The 19,838-nt window shown below is 34.5% G+C and overlaps 1 protein-coding gene across 1 annotated transcript in view; it reads right to left on the reverse strand.

Moving 5' to 3' along the window:
* The window catches only part of MALRD1 (MAM and LDL receptor class A domain containing 1), a 246,786-nt gene that overhangs the window by 77,713 nt on the left and 149,235 nt on the right, over nt 1-19,838 (reverse strand). The window contains exons 28-30 of the mRNA XM_027658671.1: nt 18,491-18,671; nt 5,895-6,023; nt 2,309-2,470 (exon numbers count right to left, since the gene is read on the reverse strand). Of these exons, the coding sequence (XP_027514472.1) occupies nt 2,309-2,470; nt 5,895-6,023; nt 18,491-18,671 (472 nt within the window). The remainder of the gene's footprint in view (nt 1-2,308; nt 2,471-5,894; nt 6,024-18,490; nt 18,672-19,838) is intronic.

Here is a 19,838-nt window from a genome sequence, read left to right on the forward strand (position 1 = left end):
CTAATTTATAGTCTAAATATCTCCTCTTTGGTTTAAAACTGTTCCCTGTTTTTCTAGATGTCCCTTGTGCTAGATAGAATCATAAAATAATCTGACTTGGAAGATACCCACAAGGATCATCAAAGTCCAACTCCTGGTCCTGAGCGGGACACCCCAAGAGTCACACCATGTGCCTGAGAGCACTGATGAAATGCTTCTTGAACTCTGTCAGGCTTGGTGCTGTGACCACTTCCCTGGGGAGCCTGTTCCAGTGCTCAGCCACCCTCTGGGTGAAGAACCTTTCCCTAATATCCAACCTAAACCTCCCCTGACACAACTTCACACTATTCCCTTGAGTCTTCTCACTGGTCACCAGACAGAAGACATGAAGCAATACAAGAAATGTTTAAACCAATATGAGATTCCTCCACACAACATTGTGCCAATGTACTTAATACATAATAGATATAATATCACAGACTTATTTATATTGCTCTGTACACTGAACTTATGTGCTTAGTAACTAGACAAAATGAATTTGGAACAAGAAGGAATTGGATTTGGGTCAGTAATGGGCTGATAGATATTTTTGGACATTAGAGGCCATCAGTATTTAAGCTGTTGGCAATTCTGACAAGAGATTTCTCTATAGCCAATGTGAATATTTCTTGCCTTGGCAATTTACAAGTAAATTTACAAGTAAAATTTACAAGTAGTTTACAAGTAAAATTTACAAGTAATTTACAAGTAAAATGACAACTCTGGGTAATTTTACAAACACGTCTGCTCTATTTTTGTTTTCCTTTTGCTTCACTTTTTATTAACTTTGTTCTTCTTACAATTGCTGGGTAATTTCACAGAAACAAAGAACTAATTAAATGACAGAAACTGAAATAGAAAATCACACAAAATCTTGAAAAGCCAAGGGCTAGTCGTTGTTTTCTCATCACATTACATCAAAAGAACAGCAAGAAATCAAGTCAAACTACTTATTTGCAAGGGACAGCTTGCCTGGAACAGCTGTTTCTACCTCTACATGTCTGTTCTGTTCCTTTCCAAGAACAAACTTCCACATTTACAGGCTGTAATAGCAACACAAACTAGTGTGGATGTCTACAAAAGCTGTGATTTATGGTTGATAAGAAGTTCCCTCATGATCAGGTGAGCAGTTCCTGCAGCAGGTGCAGAATCCTTTAAAGGAAAAGGGAGGATAAATGGGTAGAACAGAAATGGTTACAGCCACCCACGATAAGACATCTCTGTTGATTTTGAAAACGTAAAACACACACAAAAAAAGAGTCAAGACCTGGAGATCATGCTGCTCACAAACCCAAAACCAGTAGAGATTGTGATACTTCTAGATTGAATACGAATGATACTTTGCAGATCAGGTGTAAATTAAGACAGGGTTTCCAACCATTAAGGCTTCTGAAAAGATAGCTAAGTACTTCTCAAATAGAGATTGGTATATTTGTGATGGAAATTAATATCCCATCCAGATATACTGTATAATGTAGAGAATATATTATTTAATATTTATGTAATACAATATATAATTATTGCTCAACTGTCTACATAACACAGATTACTGTAATTGCCTATAAATACATTTAATTCTTCTGACAATCAATAGGCATTCTGGTAGCAGTCTATCAGCAACATCTTCAGTAGCACTTCAGAAGCACTTCAGTATTAAGATTTCTGCAAGCCAATACCAGGGAGGTAAATTAAAGCAAAGTAGAAACCTTAAGCATTTCATGTACATCCACACACTTTGCTCCTCAGCCATTCTCTGAGGACCTACATATAATTGCATATTTTTCGAGAATTCATTAGGATGGTACCACACTCCAGGAAAAGTAGATTGTTTAAAATATTGACAAGGAGAAGAGTATTACTGTAGCTAGTTATACTTTCAAAAAATTCATCTTTTAATATCAGAAGCTGGCATTGTATAGATAAAATTTTTTATTGGAATAGAATAAAATTATTTCAGTTGGAAGAGACCTATAGTGATCATCTAGTCCAACTACTTGATCAATTCAGGGCTGACCAAATTAAAACATGTTGTTAAGGGCATTGTACAAATGCCTCTTAAACACTGTCAGGCTTGGAGCACTGACCACCTCTAGGGAGTCTGTTCCAGTGTTTGACCTCCGTATCGGTAAGGAAATGCTTTCTAATGTCCAATCTGAACCTTATTGTGGCTTTGAACCATTGATGCATCAGCTGATCACACTGAAATTAGCTGTTACCTTGGCAGGTAGTGGTTTTTTAATTTGGTGAATATTTAATTTTCCGAAAAATGATGTAGTACACATGGCAATACCTGGTGTGTGGTCAGTATGAGGACCCATTTGTCCCATGACAGCACTCTTGCTAATATTCCAGTCAAAATCATCATTAGGGTCTTGTGTTAATCCACATACACTTGTCCATTCTTGGTCTTGTGTTTCAAAGTTACAGCTTCCAGGAATATTTGTGTAGTAACCTGAAAATACAATCAGAAGTAAATTATCCCCCCAGCTCTATGTAAAGGTGCTATAATGAACATACTGTACTTGGTAATGAAAAGGATTCTGTATACTTAACTCTATGTTTCCCTTCATTCCGTGTATGGACATAAATATTATGTGGTAGTTAATGAGGAAAGAAAAAACTAATTCTTCACGAACACATATAAACTTTATCACAGATAAATGCCCATGTAACTCTTGATGACAAACTGAGGACTTCACCAAATTTAATTCTTATCCAATGTGAGTGGACAGAATGATTTCCAGTCAATTAGCTAGCAAAACTGGACTGCACTTCTGCAGTGGTATTTTTCATAAAGATATGTGGCTCGTCCTCGTGAATGTTATACCTGAAGGCAGTTTTATGATGAAAGAGATGTTTTGGTGATTAGGACACCAACTAAATTCAGGAGATGAGAATGCTCTGTGGGATTTTGTCAGTGTATATAGACATTTGCTGTGATGGTTTAAAGGAGACAAAGCGAAACACTTCTCAGTGGTGCCCAGTGTCAGGACAAGAGGCAATGGGTAAAAACTACAGGAAGCACTTTTTAAGGTTAAGAAAAAACTTTTTTAACCGTAAGGCTGATCCAACACTTACACAGGTTGCCCAGAGAAGTTATGGAGTCTCCATTTTTGGAGATATCCAAACCCTGACTGGCAAAGCCCTGTGCAACCTATTGCAGTGAACACTGTTTCAAGCAGGGAGTTGAACTAGATGATCTCCAGAGGTGCCTTCCCACTTCAACTCTTCTGTACTTTTTTTAGTACTATTCAAATGTACTGACCATCTGCACTGGCACTGCATTACAAGCATCATGGAAGCCTAATAAAGCCCAACCCCAACAACAAAGACCATCACATGCAGGTAGGGCAAAGAAGGGAACTCATTAATCAAAAAAACAAATACAATTTGCTTGTACGTCTCTAACAAGATCAAAGTCCAAATTCATTTAGAATTTATACTAGTCATAATAGAATACCCAACTTCAGGATTTTTACCCTAATATATTAACAGTGCTTTCAGAAGCTAATTATTAGTAAATATTTATAAATAGTATTTACTGGTTTGATAGTCATGTGACATATCTGTACCTCCTGAGTGCTTTATATTTTATGACTGAGCATAGCCTATTTAGAAGTCAATAGAAGAAGATTGTTCCATTTATTGAAACAATTGCTTTTATTTCAATGATTCAAGCACACCTCCAGTTGGATCATCAACGCTGAGGCTTCTTATTAATCAAATCTGTGTGTACAATTGCCTGCAATTCATGAAAATTGAAACTACTTTCATGTGTGCTTTTTTCACCTCGGTACTTTCACCAGGTAACTGAAAGAGAATGAAAATTTTGCAAGATTGTCTGACTGGACTGAATGAAGCACAGAGTAAGCAACTTCCATGACTTTATTTAAAACAAAAAAGTTCACCAACCTACATGGATGCAGTTCATTTCATTCAGGTTCTGTTGTAAATCCTGTACAGAGGAACTGCTGCTGAGTAGATTATGGTCCATTTACTTCTTTGGAGTTACACTGGTATAAAACTATCGTAGAATATGAAATAAGCTCAGACCTTGAGCTCAGTGCAAAGGAGAAAACCCAAGACAAATGTGGCCATAACCATTTGTGATGGTACAGGTTAGACTGTGAAGGGCTTTCTCTGTGCCTGTTCTGCTCTGTTTTTTGATTAAGTAGCTCCTGTTGCCTTTTCATTAAAAAATGAGGTTTCCATATCTAGAAGGCATTATATGCCCATCAACATTGTTTATTCCCATTTATAAGATATATGCTCAGGGGAAAGGTGTATTTATCTAAATGTAAGGCATCATTTGTTGAAACTAAGATATAACAGATAGGGAAATAGTATACCTGAGGCTTATCTGAATATTCTGAATGCCAGATTACAGTATCTCTATGTTACTGATATTTCGACACTTCTACACAAACAGCAAGGCTAAAGACTGATGAAAATATTTTGATGTAGCTGCAACATTTCCATCTAAAATAATATTTCACTCTACTTATTTAAAGTGAGTATCTTCTTCCCTTGGAAGAGCTTTTGTTTAGTATAGCAAGGACTGAGTTGCTTTACTGTGATTTAAGGTCATTTATAACCTGAAATATTTCTGCCTATTATCTGACCAAGAAGAGAGAATTGATGCTATCACAGTCCTTTCAGAAAAAAAAGAACAACGCTCTCCCCCAATGAAGTTACTATATCCTTTAACAATATAGTGCCTCCACAGTGTTTTGAATACCTTTACCAAGCAGTTCACTTAGGACACAATTCAGATTTACTGTGTGTCTGTTAGACCTGAAAAATTTTATAAGGGTGAGTTTAGAGAATATTTTGCTGCATTTACTTTGCCTAACTCCTGAAAAAATTAATATTGTATACAACAAATCAGATTAGATGTTTAAAATATATCTTTTCTTGGAATCTACTTTTAAAAAGCTAATATTTTAAAGTTATGATTCAATGTAGATCCATTTCCATGATTGTGATTCACAAAATTCTCCACAACACAGAGCACTCCAAGAGGTAGAAACCAGAAACAGTCACACCAGCTTCAGCATACTTACATCAGAACTGTTATTTACTTTTATGAAAGGGAAAAACTCCAAGTTAAAGATGTCCTATAGGGACATCTAGCATGTATCCCAGTAAGTGTAAGTCTGTAAGTCTGCAAGTCTGCTGCCTGGTTAAAAAAATATTATTTCCATCGCCCAACAAAGGGACATTGTTTTTGTGATCCTGTCCAGTCAAAGCATATAGCAACTCTATGCAAATGAAAAGGCATTTGATTTTCAAGGGATCACCAAGTATTTCTTGATTTCAGTGAAGTCCTTTTACTTCCACACAAGATGAACATTGAATTAATTTGTTTAATGCATTTACTTTATCTATCAAGTTTTGATTATATCTGCATTATAGCAGAATTGGCCCTCCAGCTCAGATTAACAATTAGATTGATTACTGAACTGTATGTACAGACTACTAACTCTTCCTGCTCCAGATGCCAGGTCCAGACAGTAACTGTAACTAAACAAAGACATGGAGCAGGAACAAGGGCATAATGTTTTACTTCTGAGTTTCAAGCCTGAATTGGAAAGCCTGTGAACTTGATCCAGATTTTAAAATTGAGTTGTGTCCTGCCGTCTCAATCAGCCATAGCAAAGAATGCCTACAGACAAATCTTGTCTCAGTATTATCTAGGACTTCAAAAAACATAAACAGACTGGACTTTTTCCAGTTGTTCTGTAATGAAGAAACGGCAAACTGCTTGTAATCACCTTCTGAGTGAATCATCTGTGTAAGCTCACCTAAGCTATGCTACAGCATTTAAAGTTATAATTGTAACTGGAGATTACATTAACACACAAAGAGATACTTACTGCAGTCAGCTTCATCAGATAAGTCTTCACAGTCTGGTTTATAGTCACAGACGAACTGAGACTCTATGCAATTCTCATTCCCACACACAAAATCAGTGAAGGCAGGGCATTCCCTGGGATTCTCTCCAACTGAAACCAACAGGACATTTAAATCAATATTGTGATTAAATCAAAGGATTTTTTTTTGTATGTTTAGTCATTAAATGTCATGACTTTAGGGATGTATCTGCTTCCAACAGATGTTATTTGGTCTCACTCTTTTAATGTTGCATTATACATGTCTAGACTACTGTATTGGCCTTGCCCAAAGCTTCAATGGTAAAATGTTTTGCCTTGATGAAAATTCAGTTTGGCATCAACATAACTGTATCCCTAGTGTATTGTGGACATTCCATAAAAAAGTGTTCCAGGAGCTGTTGAAAAGTAGACAGGCTAAAGGCTTTATTCTGTTCATAATTATAGTACATTGTTTGGAAAATAAGAACATTTTAAACTCAGAAAATCACTGTTATACACATTTGCTTAATGCATAAACTTTTAAAGCCATTATAAGACACAACTTGTTTGGAATAGTATAGAGATACTTCTGCTCTGAGTGTGATATTCCTCTTATGGTATTGAATATACAGATCTTTTTTACAACAGTTTTTGTTCATCTCTGAAAGTGAGTGAAAATCATCTCATAAAATGAGACTAACTCAGCAACTTGCACATAAAATGTTAGGGTCAAATCCAAAGAATGTTGAGATTCAGCCACCCTGAAACTATCAGACTATAAAGAAACTTACATAAGTTCTTTAGTTCAATGTTATTTTTTAACTTATTTTTAATTTATTTTTAAGTGATTTTAAACTTTTTTAAACTTATTCAAGTTATTTTTTAGTTGCACTGTGAACATAGCTTCAACTAACACTAATTAAAACAGTTCTGATGATCCTAAACACAACATTTCAAATGCACTCCTGTTAACTTTAGATTGCTTTTCAGTCTAGAGCTTCATGTTGTGCAAAAAGACATTTAGGAAAATTTATTTTTATTCATTGGAATGTGTTTCATTTTTTCCTTTAAACATTACTAAAATATAAAACATTTTTAAACACAGCCTGACCAGAACACCATGATGTTTGCATTTGTGCAGGCCCATATTTCCAGAGGAAAAGTTATTGTTTCAGGGTTTTAATCTCAAATAGTGGTACTTACTGAATTTTACAGTCTGAGGAGATGCATTTTTATTGAAGCAAAATAGAAAACGAGAACTAAACTTTTGAGTTAGTTTCAACATGTAGACAAGGTAATATTAAATTGAGTGACAATACAATATGAAAATGTAATCCAAATATTTAAAATAGTTCAAAATAAACAAACAAACAAACAAATGAAGCAGTGCTAATGTTGGTTACTTGCAGGAGCTTAAAATTAAAATTTTCTGCTTTAAAATGCAAAGGTCTCTGTGCATTGATACAAATAAAATCTGTTTCTAAATTGATATCTATCTTGTTTTATTTTTTATTTTTACACTGTCAATTTGATCTGAGTGGTGTCAGGGAATCCACAGCATTGCTGTGAATGCCTTAAATACAAGGAAAGATATGGCTGCTTTTTACACATAATTCATGTGACAGTGAGCCCTTAGCAGAGAAACAGACTCTTGAGAAAAAAATGAATGAAGAATCTGTGATGGTTAAGGCAGTTTTTAAGACATCTCCAAAATGATATGATAAAACCTGACTGAAGATAACACCAAAAATTCATTAATATGGCTTATCCTAAATTCTAGAAAACCACATAATAATGGAGGTTGGAAGAGACCTCTCAAGACCTCACTAGTCCAACCCACTGCTCTAGCAGCCTGTAGTACAGCAGGTTGTGCAGGACCATGTTGAGTTGGGTTTTGGATATATCAATAGATGGAGACTCAACAACCTCTCTGAACAAGCAGTGCTTCTCTTGGGTGACCCTCACAGTAAAAGTGGTTTATTGTGTTTGCATGAAATTTCCTGTTGTTTTTTTTTTTTTTTTTTTTTTTTTAATTTGCACCCACTGCCTTCTGTCAGTAGGCACTTGTGAGAAGAGTCTGACTCCCTCATCTCCCTTCCTTCCTATGCACTGGAAATGATGCACTGAAAAATTAAATTACTTCCTTAAGTCACTCAGTGGCTTAAATAATGACAGAAACTAGGGAATGGCAGAGCCACTAGCATACAATAATTTTCACATCTTATTTCACTGCAAATGAAAGGGGAACAACATCTGAAAATCCATGGTTTTGTGACTGATCATATTCCACACCTCTACCTTGATAGAGTAACATTATGTTATGTCATTACACAATGATTTATATTTAGCGTTTAATTACAGTTGTTTTTTTAAATAAGCTACTTTATAGTACTTTAAACATACCATGTACCAACATTTATGAATATTTTCATCTCTTTGGTTATCCTAAGATAAAACTTGATCCATACACAGACGTAATGAAAACATTTATCTCAACAGGTGTGAATGACATAAAGCCCAAACACAGATTCACATATCTGTGAATTTTATCCTTTTGGAGTAAGACCTTGTTTATATGTAATTTTTAAGGATATCAGGTCATGCTTATGGCAATAATGGACTTTCTGCCACAGCCTTTGGCAGAGAGAAATAAAATCCCTCTTCAAATTAACATATTGGCATTAACATGGCACAGTCAAACCAAATATTCTAAACTTCTATTCAGAATTCTGGTATAAAAAATCAACTTTTCAGAGTGTACTCATTCTGACCAAAACTTCTACACCAGCTAAGATCTAAATCAAAACAAGATAGCATGCATTGGATGATGGTTGATTATATATAGCATGTAATATTACATTTTTTTCCCAATAGTCTCGCTCACAACATTCCATGAAATCCAAACATACAGAAAAACTGTCCTAAGCAGAAAAAAGGCATGAGAAAATATGGCAAATTTTCTTTCTTGCAACAGCTCAAGAATCCTATAACGAAAAAAATTATCTACTGTTAAATACACTCCAAACAAATTAAGACAAAGATTACAATGAGAAAAAAATTTATCAGTTGTACTTTGCTGTGTTACTCTGCACTTATCTTTGAGCAACTACAACATTACAATGGATGAGTGAGCTACAGCAAGCAAAAGAATGAGCTGATGCCATGTATGAAAATATCAGAGGTATGAAACAGTGAAATATGCACAAACATGGATTTGTCACAAAATAGAAATAAGAGAAATTACAGGGAGTGTGGATATGCAGCCGGTCAAAAGACCCCAATTTGTTCTTTTCCCAGAAAAAAACAATATAGGCAACAAAAAACCTCACTGTAAACCAAAATAAAATACAGAATATAAAACATAAACACAGAGAAGAATTTAATAGCATATAATAACAGCATAGAAATAAGTAGATCAACAAGAATCAGTGGAGCAATTAAACCATTTATTTTCTCCTAGATAACTGGTCACAGCACATATCCTTGTAAATAACTTTTTTCTGCTATAGTGAATATTTGGGTATTAGATTATTATAAATTCAAAAAAAATTAAAACAATTATTATGGCATAGAAAAATGATAACGGGTTATTGCACTCATTTCTTTGGTTTCCCTTTGGAACTGCAGCATTTCGCAAAAGCCAGGACACCACTGGAAACTACAACAAGACATATTTTAGATGAAGTAGTAACTAATGTAAAAGCATCTTGCACGATGCTTTGCAAATTCCTATGCCAAATGAAATGGCAGTACTTGAAAAGGAAAAAGCGTGCACAGGATATCACTTTTCAATTAAGTACAATTTTGTATTGATGCTGCAAAGAGCCATAAAATCTTCTAAGTAGTTTTTAAAAGACCAATAGGACTGGCTTGGCTTCTGGATCACTAAACTCTACAAAATAAGCATGTTAATGATGGTTGCCATAGAACTTGCATTTACATACACCCACTTTCTTTTCTGCATATTTTGTTTTCGACAATGTAATTCTCAGAATAAGATCTCTCCTAGTAAGAATATCTCTGTGTGTTTGTATGTACATAGAAAGCAGGCAAGATATAGATGCACATCATGCATACGACAAATAAATTGTAACTTTATTGCCAATACAGCACAAGTTATATTTTTTATCCATCTCCAGTATATGTTATCTATGGAAGACTAACCCACATAATACTCACAGAATTTATAGATATGACAAGATTCATTTGCATATAGCTGATAAATACATTATTAACCCAGACACTTTTTTTTCAACTACCAAAAAAAGAGTGACTATGAACAAACTCACAAAACCAGTCTTTTTTACTTTAAGTTTGCTACTAGATAACAGCAACAGGTCAGAGACTGTTTCTCTGATTCTCACAGTACAGGAGCTTACTTTTAGCAATGCTTTGTAAGATGTAAATATTCCTGTAATATCCATTACATCTAAAATTACAGAAAGAACCAGATAGGTCAAATATCAGTCCCATAAGCTATAGATTTTGATTGTCTAAAGCAAAATGCAAAAAAAAGTTAAGTTTCATATATAGCAGTAAATTTCACAGATTGGCTGTTAGGCTGACACAGTGAACGTTGTCCTATTTAAAATATTTATCATGAAAGAAGTGATTGATCACACAGCCAAAAGGAAGAGATGCTTTTGCCATGTTGTATTACAACACTACAGACATAGGTTGTCAAAGGTTGTGTTGTGATTTTGAAAGGCACAGTGTGAATCCCAAATTATTATGGCTGTTAAAGGCTGCAGTGAACAAGACCTTGAACTGTTTTGGAAAAAAGTGTAGAACTAAAGGTCAAGTACACTAAGCTGCTGTTTACCGAGTGTCTCATCTTTGATCTGCTAGAGAAACATGTGCACTCAACAGTACACCACCACCATGTCAGCAGTATGAAACAAAACATATAATGTATAGTCAATGGAAATGAGAATTATTTCCCCATTGTTTGTCTTTTTAGAAATTAAAGTCCTTTCTGAGTAGGAATATTTTCAAACTAGTTGAAAAATCATCTCTTTCTATTATTTGATTTTTAAATTGTCATGTATATTTGGAGTACTTATGTCACTTCCCTCCCCTCTTTCACAATGCTAGAGAGAGACAGCTTTATCTCTTTGGAGTCTGTAAGTGGTAAAAGAAAAGGGAGAAGAGGAGATAGGGTAAAATATCAAGTCATGCTTTTGCAGAAAATTCTATTTCTCAGTAATCATAGACATTTTCCAACTGATAAAAATATCTCCTGAAGCAGTTTGACATGAGTTCTCTACTGCTTGATCCTTTTTCCCCTCCCTGTCTCTCCTTTATCCTAATTCCAGCGCAGAGCTACACTGAACCTCAGAAAGTTCAGCTGAACAGATTATTTTTAGAACTTTTCAATGATATTTACCCTACAAAATGACTGTCAAGCTGTTGTTTCCACTGTGATGCAGAATAAATCCAAAAAACTCAATGAAAGCACTCTCTCTCCAGTTAGCACAAATTTCTTAGAAGCATCTCATATGAATATTTTATTGTTTTAATACAGGGACCTGTTCTGATGTGGTCCACAGGGGTCATAGGGACAGACCAATGGAGTACAGCACATGGTGCAAGCCGCAATTATCTGCAACAAGGAGACACTTCCTCAGCTGAATGCTCTCCCTGGCTCTGCAGAATCATCATCAGATGTAAAACTCATCTTAGGTGTCATCTTGCAAGGAGGTGTATGATGGGTTACAGAAGATCAACTGTTATATGCAGTTTGGCTCTACTGGAAGGGTGCCTACCTTCTACAGTAACTTCATACAGAAATGAACTCATGCTGGGACAGTGGTCATTATGCTAGTACCACCTTTTTAGATTATGAGTTAAAAAAAAGATTAGAGTCCATCCACCTCTACCCTGTATATTTTACTAACCATAAAAAGCCTTCCCTTGTGGCCCATTTGAAATATGTGGAGTTAAGAAATCTACCATCAAATATGAAGCATAAGCAATATGTGAAATAAATATCAAAATTAAGAGACTTTAATTTTATACTAGAAATTACAACCACATGCTAGCAAACAAAGTATCTTCAGAGTCAGTAACTCTTCTTCAAAAGTTTCCCATGAGATAAACAGAAGCTTAAAAAGCCACTGCTGTTTTTTCATGAAAAATGAGGTAAAAGTTATAACTTGTTTCTTTCTCTTATTCAAAATATGTGGCAAATGACCTCATGTATTTCCCTACTAACAATCTGAGAGTGGCAAAAAGAAGGAAAGATGGTGAAGAAATCTTTTGATTAAGCTCATACAATTTTTACATAATCTCAAAGAGAAATAGTAACCCTAGAGTGTTACAGGTGTGTAAATGACTTCCGTACAGTGCAATAAAAACTAGAGAATTCTGTGATTTTCCAGCTGCTGCCATATTTCTCTTTTTTTCCCTTTTTTAATCTTTTCAAAGGAGATTATCAAATGCAATTACTTCCCTGAATCCAGACTATATAATATTGGCTTCTTCAGTAAAAATGAATTTATATTTTTCATGCATTTTTTGAAAGTCTTAATATTCAATGCTGTTTAAGCACTTGTGCATAATGTAACTTGTGCAGGAGCTCATGTCTTCCCCCAGAGTAACTGTGGCAGCCCTGGCAAGCTGAGTTGAGGGAGCCTGTATTTCTTTCAAACCCCTCCTGAGAACTCTGCCTTCCCCACTGAGTCCTGCATACAAGGGCATTCAGGATGTCCTCTGGAAGGCAGCTGTGACTGATTTTCACATTGCCAAAAGGGAGATTATTTCTTGTCTAGAACCGAATTGTGCATATCTGTGTCCTCTGTTGAGTGTAATGAGATCTGAGTTCAGTAAAATTTTCCCTCAAACGATAAAGTACATTCATGTTGATCTATGTTACACTAAAGTTAAACTAAAGCTACCAAAAGTTCTAGACTTCTTAAAATGAGCTTTCTTTCTGTGTAATGGAGATTCAACATGTATTAGCAATTTTTAAACTGACAGCTCACAATGAAATTGAAGAATAATTTCCTTCTAAAGGTAAAATCCAAATATTAGACTAACAATTAAGGATTTTAGCATTGATTTCAGCACATTTAATGAGAAGTTTAACCAGGTGATGTGATTCCAGTGCCCCATGTCAAAATACCGACACTGACAAAAACTAGTGGAAGACATCATGAATCATTAAAATATTTTAAAGGAAAAAAAAAAAAGAAAATATCAAAAAACCCAAGTAACTGGATGTACATTCTGTCTGAACACAAATCTATATCTTTCTCTGTCTGAATTCCCTTTCCTCTCACTTCAGGTCTAGGTTTGTACTGAATATTTCTGTTATAAGAGTTTGAACTTTTCTCAAGTGTCTGAGGAGAAGGAACTAAACTCTCCACTAAATGTAAAGCTTTGCATGATACATAGCTGAGGATTCAAAGAAAACACTGGCTTGCTTTAAGAATAAAAAAGCTGGCCTACACACACAAACACTAGGATATTTTAGTTATTGTATCTCTGATCTGCAAAGCTAGGATGGAATTCTAATGAGAAAGGATTTCTCTGCTGAGACTTTCAAAGCTTCTTGTTTATGAGGGCATGGAAGTAAAGTTGTTCAAAGGATTTCAGTACCTTCACCTATGGTCTTTGCCATAAACAATAGGTGAGGAGAAATACAAATATAGGAGGAGAAAGGGAAAGAAAATGTTTACTGCCAAGCAAAGCAAGCTTTTCTCTATATTTTAAACAAAATTTCTGTTCAGCTCAATTTGGTAAATCAAGTTCCTATTAATAGATCATGGCCTTTTTACTATGCTTTCTTTTAAAAAAACTAGATATAATTGTAATGACACTATCTTATTTACCCTAAACCTTGGAAGAAAAGCTTGTAGAGTCTATCAGCCCACAGTCAACCACAAAGATCACTTTTTCTTATTCCTGGACTTGTATGGCACCAAGTTCCCAGACTATGAAAAAATTATATCTATTAACTAAATAACCAAAAGTTCTAGAAATTTCAGTTGAATTTTAATTTAGCGTTATGATTCTCTTATTTTTGTTTATCTTTCACTTTTGGTTTTCCAGGTGGTGCCCTGGGATGCCAAAATCAGTGTGTGTGATATGGCTGAGTAATGTATATGTCCATGTTTATACTCGCTGTTGTGTATCTGAAATATAAGATTCCTTTTCTTCAAAATTACAAATGTATGAAATTCAGACTACTGGCAACAGCATGTCTAACAAGTTGTGCTTTTGATTCACTATTATATGACAGTGGGCCATCAGCTGGAAAAGCAAATCAATAATGCTTGAAGTGCTTCTTAAGGATACCAGACCACAGCTTATTTCTGACAGATTTTTTAGATGTTATCATGAAGTGTCATAAGTCTTAAAAATAAATTTATCATTGGGTATTATTTGGTATGACATTCATAGGTATTTTACCTTTTTGTTAAGGTAAAAGTACAGGCATTTTTTTCTAGCCTGCAAATAACCTTATGCATGGCCAAAATCAATTATTAAAAAGCATAAGAAATGACCATATTAAATTCAATTTCAGCCACACAGTCTGTCACTAAAGATGTGTAAAAAATTATTGTACAAGAAGATGAAAAAATATCAATACCTCAATTAATTTAATATTAAGAATAAATTTTCTCTGGGTGTGATGTGACTCCAGTATTTTTCAGATTTTTTATTGAAACTATAAAATAAATTCTATTAGATTTGGAATTTAATTTATTTTTGTTATCACTACATATCTTACTCTCTCACAACCAATTCATAAGACTCCTTTTTATCTTTGTTTTTTCTATCTCTGACAATATTTCCAAGAGCTCATATTTCCATTAAACCCACAGTTTTTCTTGTCCTTTGCTTCCATAAAAATTAGTGAGACCTGAGGGAAATGAGCCTTGAAGTACAGGACCCCAGAACCTCAGATCATAATAAATAAAGTTATCTGTAGAATCCTACTGACATAGGACCTGTTGATTAATTAATTTTTAAAAGCAAATAGTGAAAATATTTTTTGTGTTCGGTTGACAATACTCACATCACATAAGTTATGTAAATCACAGCTATGTAAGTGAAGAGCAGAGAATTCTGCAGAATTAATCCACCTCCATGCAGACGCTTTTATGTTGTATAGAGTTTATTTCTGTAACACACTGTATGAAAGCAAGCTGAAGGAAAATACATGTACAATAAAATAAGTATTTAGATTTATTAAATACTGCTATAACCACTGAATATTACCATATCTCAACAAATAGATGTGATATTCCCAAGTTAAGAATATCACTCAAGTTACCACTCTCTTCCCTTTTTACTGTCTTGAGTACATAATTTTTGCAAAGAGGTAATTATTTTATTGTTTTGACTGTAAACCATGTTCCAGGAATTCAACAGCTTCCAAAAGGACAGTCTGTAAGGAGGAGGCTATTCCAAAATATTTGAAAGCTCTATAATTGCTCTAACATTCTTTTCCAACACTGTAATCCATCTGCTGGGAAGCAGCTAAGTATTCATTTTTTTCCCCATGCAATATAAGCCTTTCTCATTTCAATTCCATTCTGTTTATTTAAAACCTGTCATTAAAGTTTTAATTATTTTCAATTATATTCTAGGTTTTAATCTCATGGTGTCTTCCACTGTTTATGTAATTAATGTGTCCAGAATACCCATAATATTGTATAAGATTTTACTTTAGCATTATAAGTTCCAGTGGAAAATACAAACGTGGACTCAGTTACCCTAGAGGACTCTAGCCATGTGTCTAGCTCAGCAATTCTACACCTAAAACCACAGTTTATGGGTAAGTGCTGTAAAATCAAGTCATTTTGTTGACAAGAAACCCCTTCTGGTTTGTATGCTACTCTTCTTCTTGAGTTTGCAACAGTAAGTCTGTGTTTGCTGTCTTTTAGCTTTTTTATAATAGACACAATAAAACTGTTCACCCTGTGCCGTAAAAAAAATGCAATCTGTACATGACATGCTTTTTTCCACCCTGAATGCCCCAGGCTTGGCTCAGATGGGAAATGTTATTTTTTGAGAAACTGGCAAAATGTATTTTGCTTTTTTGTTCTACAAAGGTAAACAATCAATAACAACAAGAATGAGAAAGGTCAGACTAGGCTTCTTCATGTCATCATGCCAGCAGGAAGGTCAGCACACCAAAAGTCTCAAGAAAATTCAGTAAGCAGGTCTCAACTTGTGGAGTAGAAGGCAAAAAATCATATACAGGCACTAAAGGCTATGAAATTGTGGTGGGGTGTGAGTTGGTTTTTCAGGTTTTGTTTGTGTGTTTCATTTTTTGACAGACATGCATTTGCACGGATGCACATAGATACAGTTAAAAAGCAAACGCATGACAGGCCTCTGATCCTGCTGATAAGCAAAGGCATAAGTATAAACACATTCCCACAGGATACATACACCTAAACGTTACTGATAACCCTGCTGTACCTAGCGTACAGTACCAGAGATGCTGTAAGTGAATGATTCCTGATTGTATAAAGACTGTGCCTTAGAGTGCCAAAACAATGACAATGCAAGTGACAGCTCTGTAAAGGATTAGCATTCTGGGTCTCCAACTTTCTCAAATCAATCTCAAAGAAATTTGTCTTTCATATTGAGCTTCAACTGCACATTTCAAACTTTGATGAAAAAAGCCTCCTCTGAATCATACATCTTCATAAACAATAATTTTCCTATACACAGGAATATTACTATGCTGAAGCTGTAAGTAAGTGAAAGTAGTGGGAGCATATGGTGCAACTGGTTTCCCAAAAGAGCTTCTTGTTGAAGCAGTGCTGTTAAACAAATAGTTGCTATAAAGTGATAAACCAGGTTACTTTCTGAACTGTTTCACCGCAAAGGTATTTTAGTGCAACAGTGGTTATAAAACACTGTTAACATTCAGATTTGCAGGGACATAGACTAAAAGCAATGTAAATTTCAGCAATCTTAGCATTTTAAGAGATTTAAGATCCTTCATATGACAACTTTCCGAAACCCTGTTGAAACAATTTCCTTTCTTGAAATGACAACTCTGTGGAATATTTCCAGTTGTGTTTATATAAGGTGCTTTTTCAGGTTATTATATAATGTATGGAATTAAGAGTAAGAAGAAATATTTTTACATTACATGAAGATATGTTGACAGCATCTTTATGAACTTAACAGAGATATTACTTCTTCCTTAAAAAAAGGAATCCTAGGGTTTTTTTATTTGCTGAATGTCTCATGAATCTGACTGTGAAATGAAGTGTCCAAATTGTTGTAGCACCAAAACGGGATAGAATCCCAGAAATGTAGTTTAAATAGACCCCACTGGTATGAACTAATACATGTGAACACAGCTGGCAAGAAATTACAAGAGAGATCAGCATCCACCTTGTTATTCCAGATGACAGAGGGATATTGACCTACCATCTCCTACCAGGGCATCCTTACTTCTCTACCCTTGTCCTTTAGAGAATAATCACATGCACAGCATGTGATGTTATAAAAAGCACAAGAGGATGGCTAATGCTCATGTGCTTGGAAGAGCTTTTAAGAGTACATCTGCCTTACAGTTTTATTAAAGTTCAGTTCTGAAGAAAGTCTCAAGTTGTATCCAGTTTCCATTCTTTGATTTATACAACAGAACGATTTCTGAATGCAAAATTATCATTCTTTCAGATGAATCTAGGTTGAAAGATGCTCTCCAGAAGTTCACTTTTTGTACTCAGTTGATAATGGGCATCCAGTCTATGGCAGGAGATTAAAGCTTGCCCAAACAACTTACCCAAAACTCATACAGTGTCTCCAGGTGGCATCAGTAATGATCACCTCATTCAAAAAATCCACTTATACTGTATTAGTTTCCTACCAGATAGAAAGACCACTTTCTTTCTTGACAGAGACCATGGTCCACTCAGTATTTATCTTCTTTGGGTTTTTTTGGTTTTTTTGTTTTTTGTTTTTTGTTTGTTTGTTTGTTTGTTTTGGTTGTTTTGGTTGGGGTTTTTTGTTGTTGTTGTTTGTGGGGGGTTTGTTTGGTTTGGTTTTTGTTTTGGGAGGGAGTTTGCTTGTTTTTTTTTTTTTGGTTTGTTGTTGTGGTTTTAATAAAGGTCAACGCTGTTCTTATTTTAGCCTATGTCCACAAAAACATGAAATAAATAGAGTGAGTATTCTGCGAGTGAGTCAAAGGTTTTCTTTATTTTGTTGACCTTTAACACTTCAACTGAACTGGGAAAAAGACTATTGACAGTGGTTTGTTTGTAGTCTCCACTCATTTTTATGGCAAGAGCCTTTATGACAAAACATAAAGACCACAGGTTACACATGATATAATCTAACATAATTTATATTAAATGGTTGTATACAACATCAGAGACTCAATAATTTACCAATGAATTAAAGAAAGAAACTTCTTACTCAAAACCAAATAAATTAAGGAAACAAAAACTTAATAATTTCTTGGATTTATCTACCATAATTTAGTGAACACTGCATTAATACAAGATTTTCTGTATGAGCAGAAGAAGGTATTTAAATTATGAATGAAAACAAATTAATTTAAAAACAAACAAGAACTTCCTACATCTCATGTAACATCCCCCTAGAAACTTCCCTCTTGAACTTACCTGTAGTGCAGTTGTTGAACTCGATGTCATCTATTGCTGCTCCTCCTCCTAAGTCTCTGGTACGAATGCCTTCAAAGATAACTTCGAAATTCCTCAGCTTCCCCAAGTGTAACTCAACTTTGTTCCACTCATAACCATGATTTCCTGATTCACTCCATATTTTCACAATCCCATCATCAGTCTGAAATTTGGATATATTATATATAGTAATATACATGTAAGTATGGACTATCAAATACAAGTTTTTTTGGAAAACAAACAAACAAACCAAAACAGAGAGAAGACTGGAAGACACTCATTCTGTTTTGTCAACAATTAGTAAACAAATGCTTTGCTAGGATAATAGGAAATGTAGTGAAATTAGATGATTACTGAACAAATAACATAACCATCAATAGTAGACAGAGTCTTGGTAGAGAAATTACTATTTGTATGATTCAACTGCAAAACAATCCATTTTGGTAGAGTTGTATTTAACTTTTTATAACACCGTTCTTTGTTTTGAGAATATATTACTGTATGCAAGGTTACTCTACCATTTTAAAATTAGGGTATCTAAGGTAGAATCTTTAAAAAGTTGTGACAATGGTGATATAAGGGAGGAAAAACAAATATAAGATAATGAAAAATTTAGTATAGTTTATTTGAAAGTAAATAAGAGCATTCTGCCTTTCAAGTATGCTAATATATTTTAAAGCTTTTCTTGAAATGTCCTATCACATTACCTAACTGGCAAGTCAGCAGCAAACAAGGTTTCATTTTTTAATCGTAATATTAGAATGCAGATGAACGAATTTCACCTGCTGTGAAGGGATTACACATATATATGACAACATCAAAAGTAAATATTTGGAAAAGTTCTGTATGTGTCTAAATTCGTTTTTCTTCATGACTGTGTGAATAATCATTCAAACTGTAAATAAGAAAATTTTTTTCTACTCTTTTCTTATCAAAAGCCAGTAGCACTCCAGCTAGGGTTGAGAAAGCACTGTGTGGTGCATCAAACAGCTAAATACAATGCATAGCAAAGATTCTAAGACAGTAGTACACGAACAAGTAAAATCTAGGGAAAAAAGAGACAGCAGTAAAATAAGCAAAGAGGAAAATTAATTACCTTTCTTTATCCATGGTGAACCTGTTAGATCAGATTTATGTTAATAAGATTGTCTTATGCATATTTATGATGAGAAAATGAATCTTGGTCCTTTAGATATTGTATTCTGAATAAGAAAGTTCAGACAAGCATGCATAAAAATATTACATTAGTTGTTTCTGAATCAGGGAACTCATAGAATTGTTGATATCTTTTAGAAGGAGGTTCTCAGACCTACCAAAGCATAGACATACT

The sequence above is a fragment of the Corapipo altera genome, unplaced genomic scaffold, assembly GCF_003945725.1.
Source record: "Corapipo altera isolate COAL_440 unplaced genomic scaffold, ASM394572v1 63, whole genome shotgun sequence".
Classification (NCBI taxonomy): Eukaryota; Metazoa; Chordata; class Aves; order Passeriformes; family Pipridae; genus Corapipo; species Corapipo altera.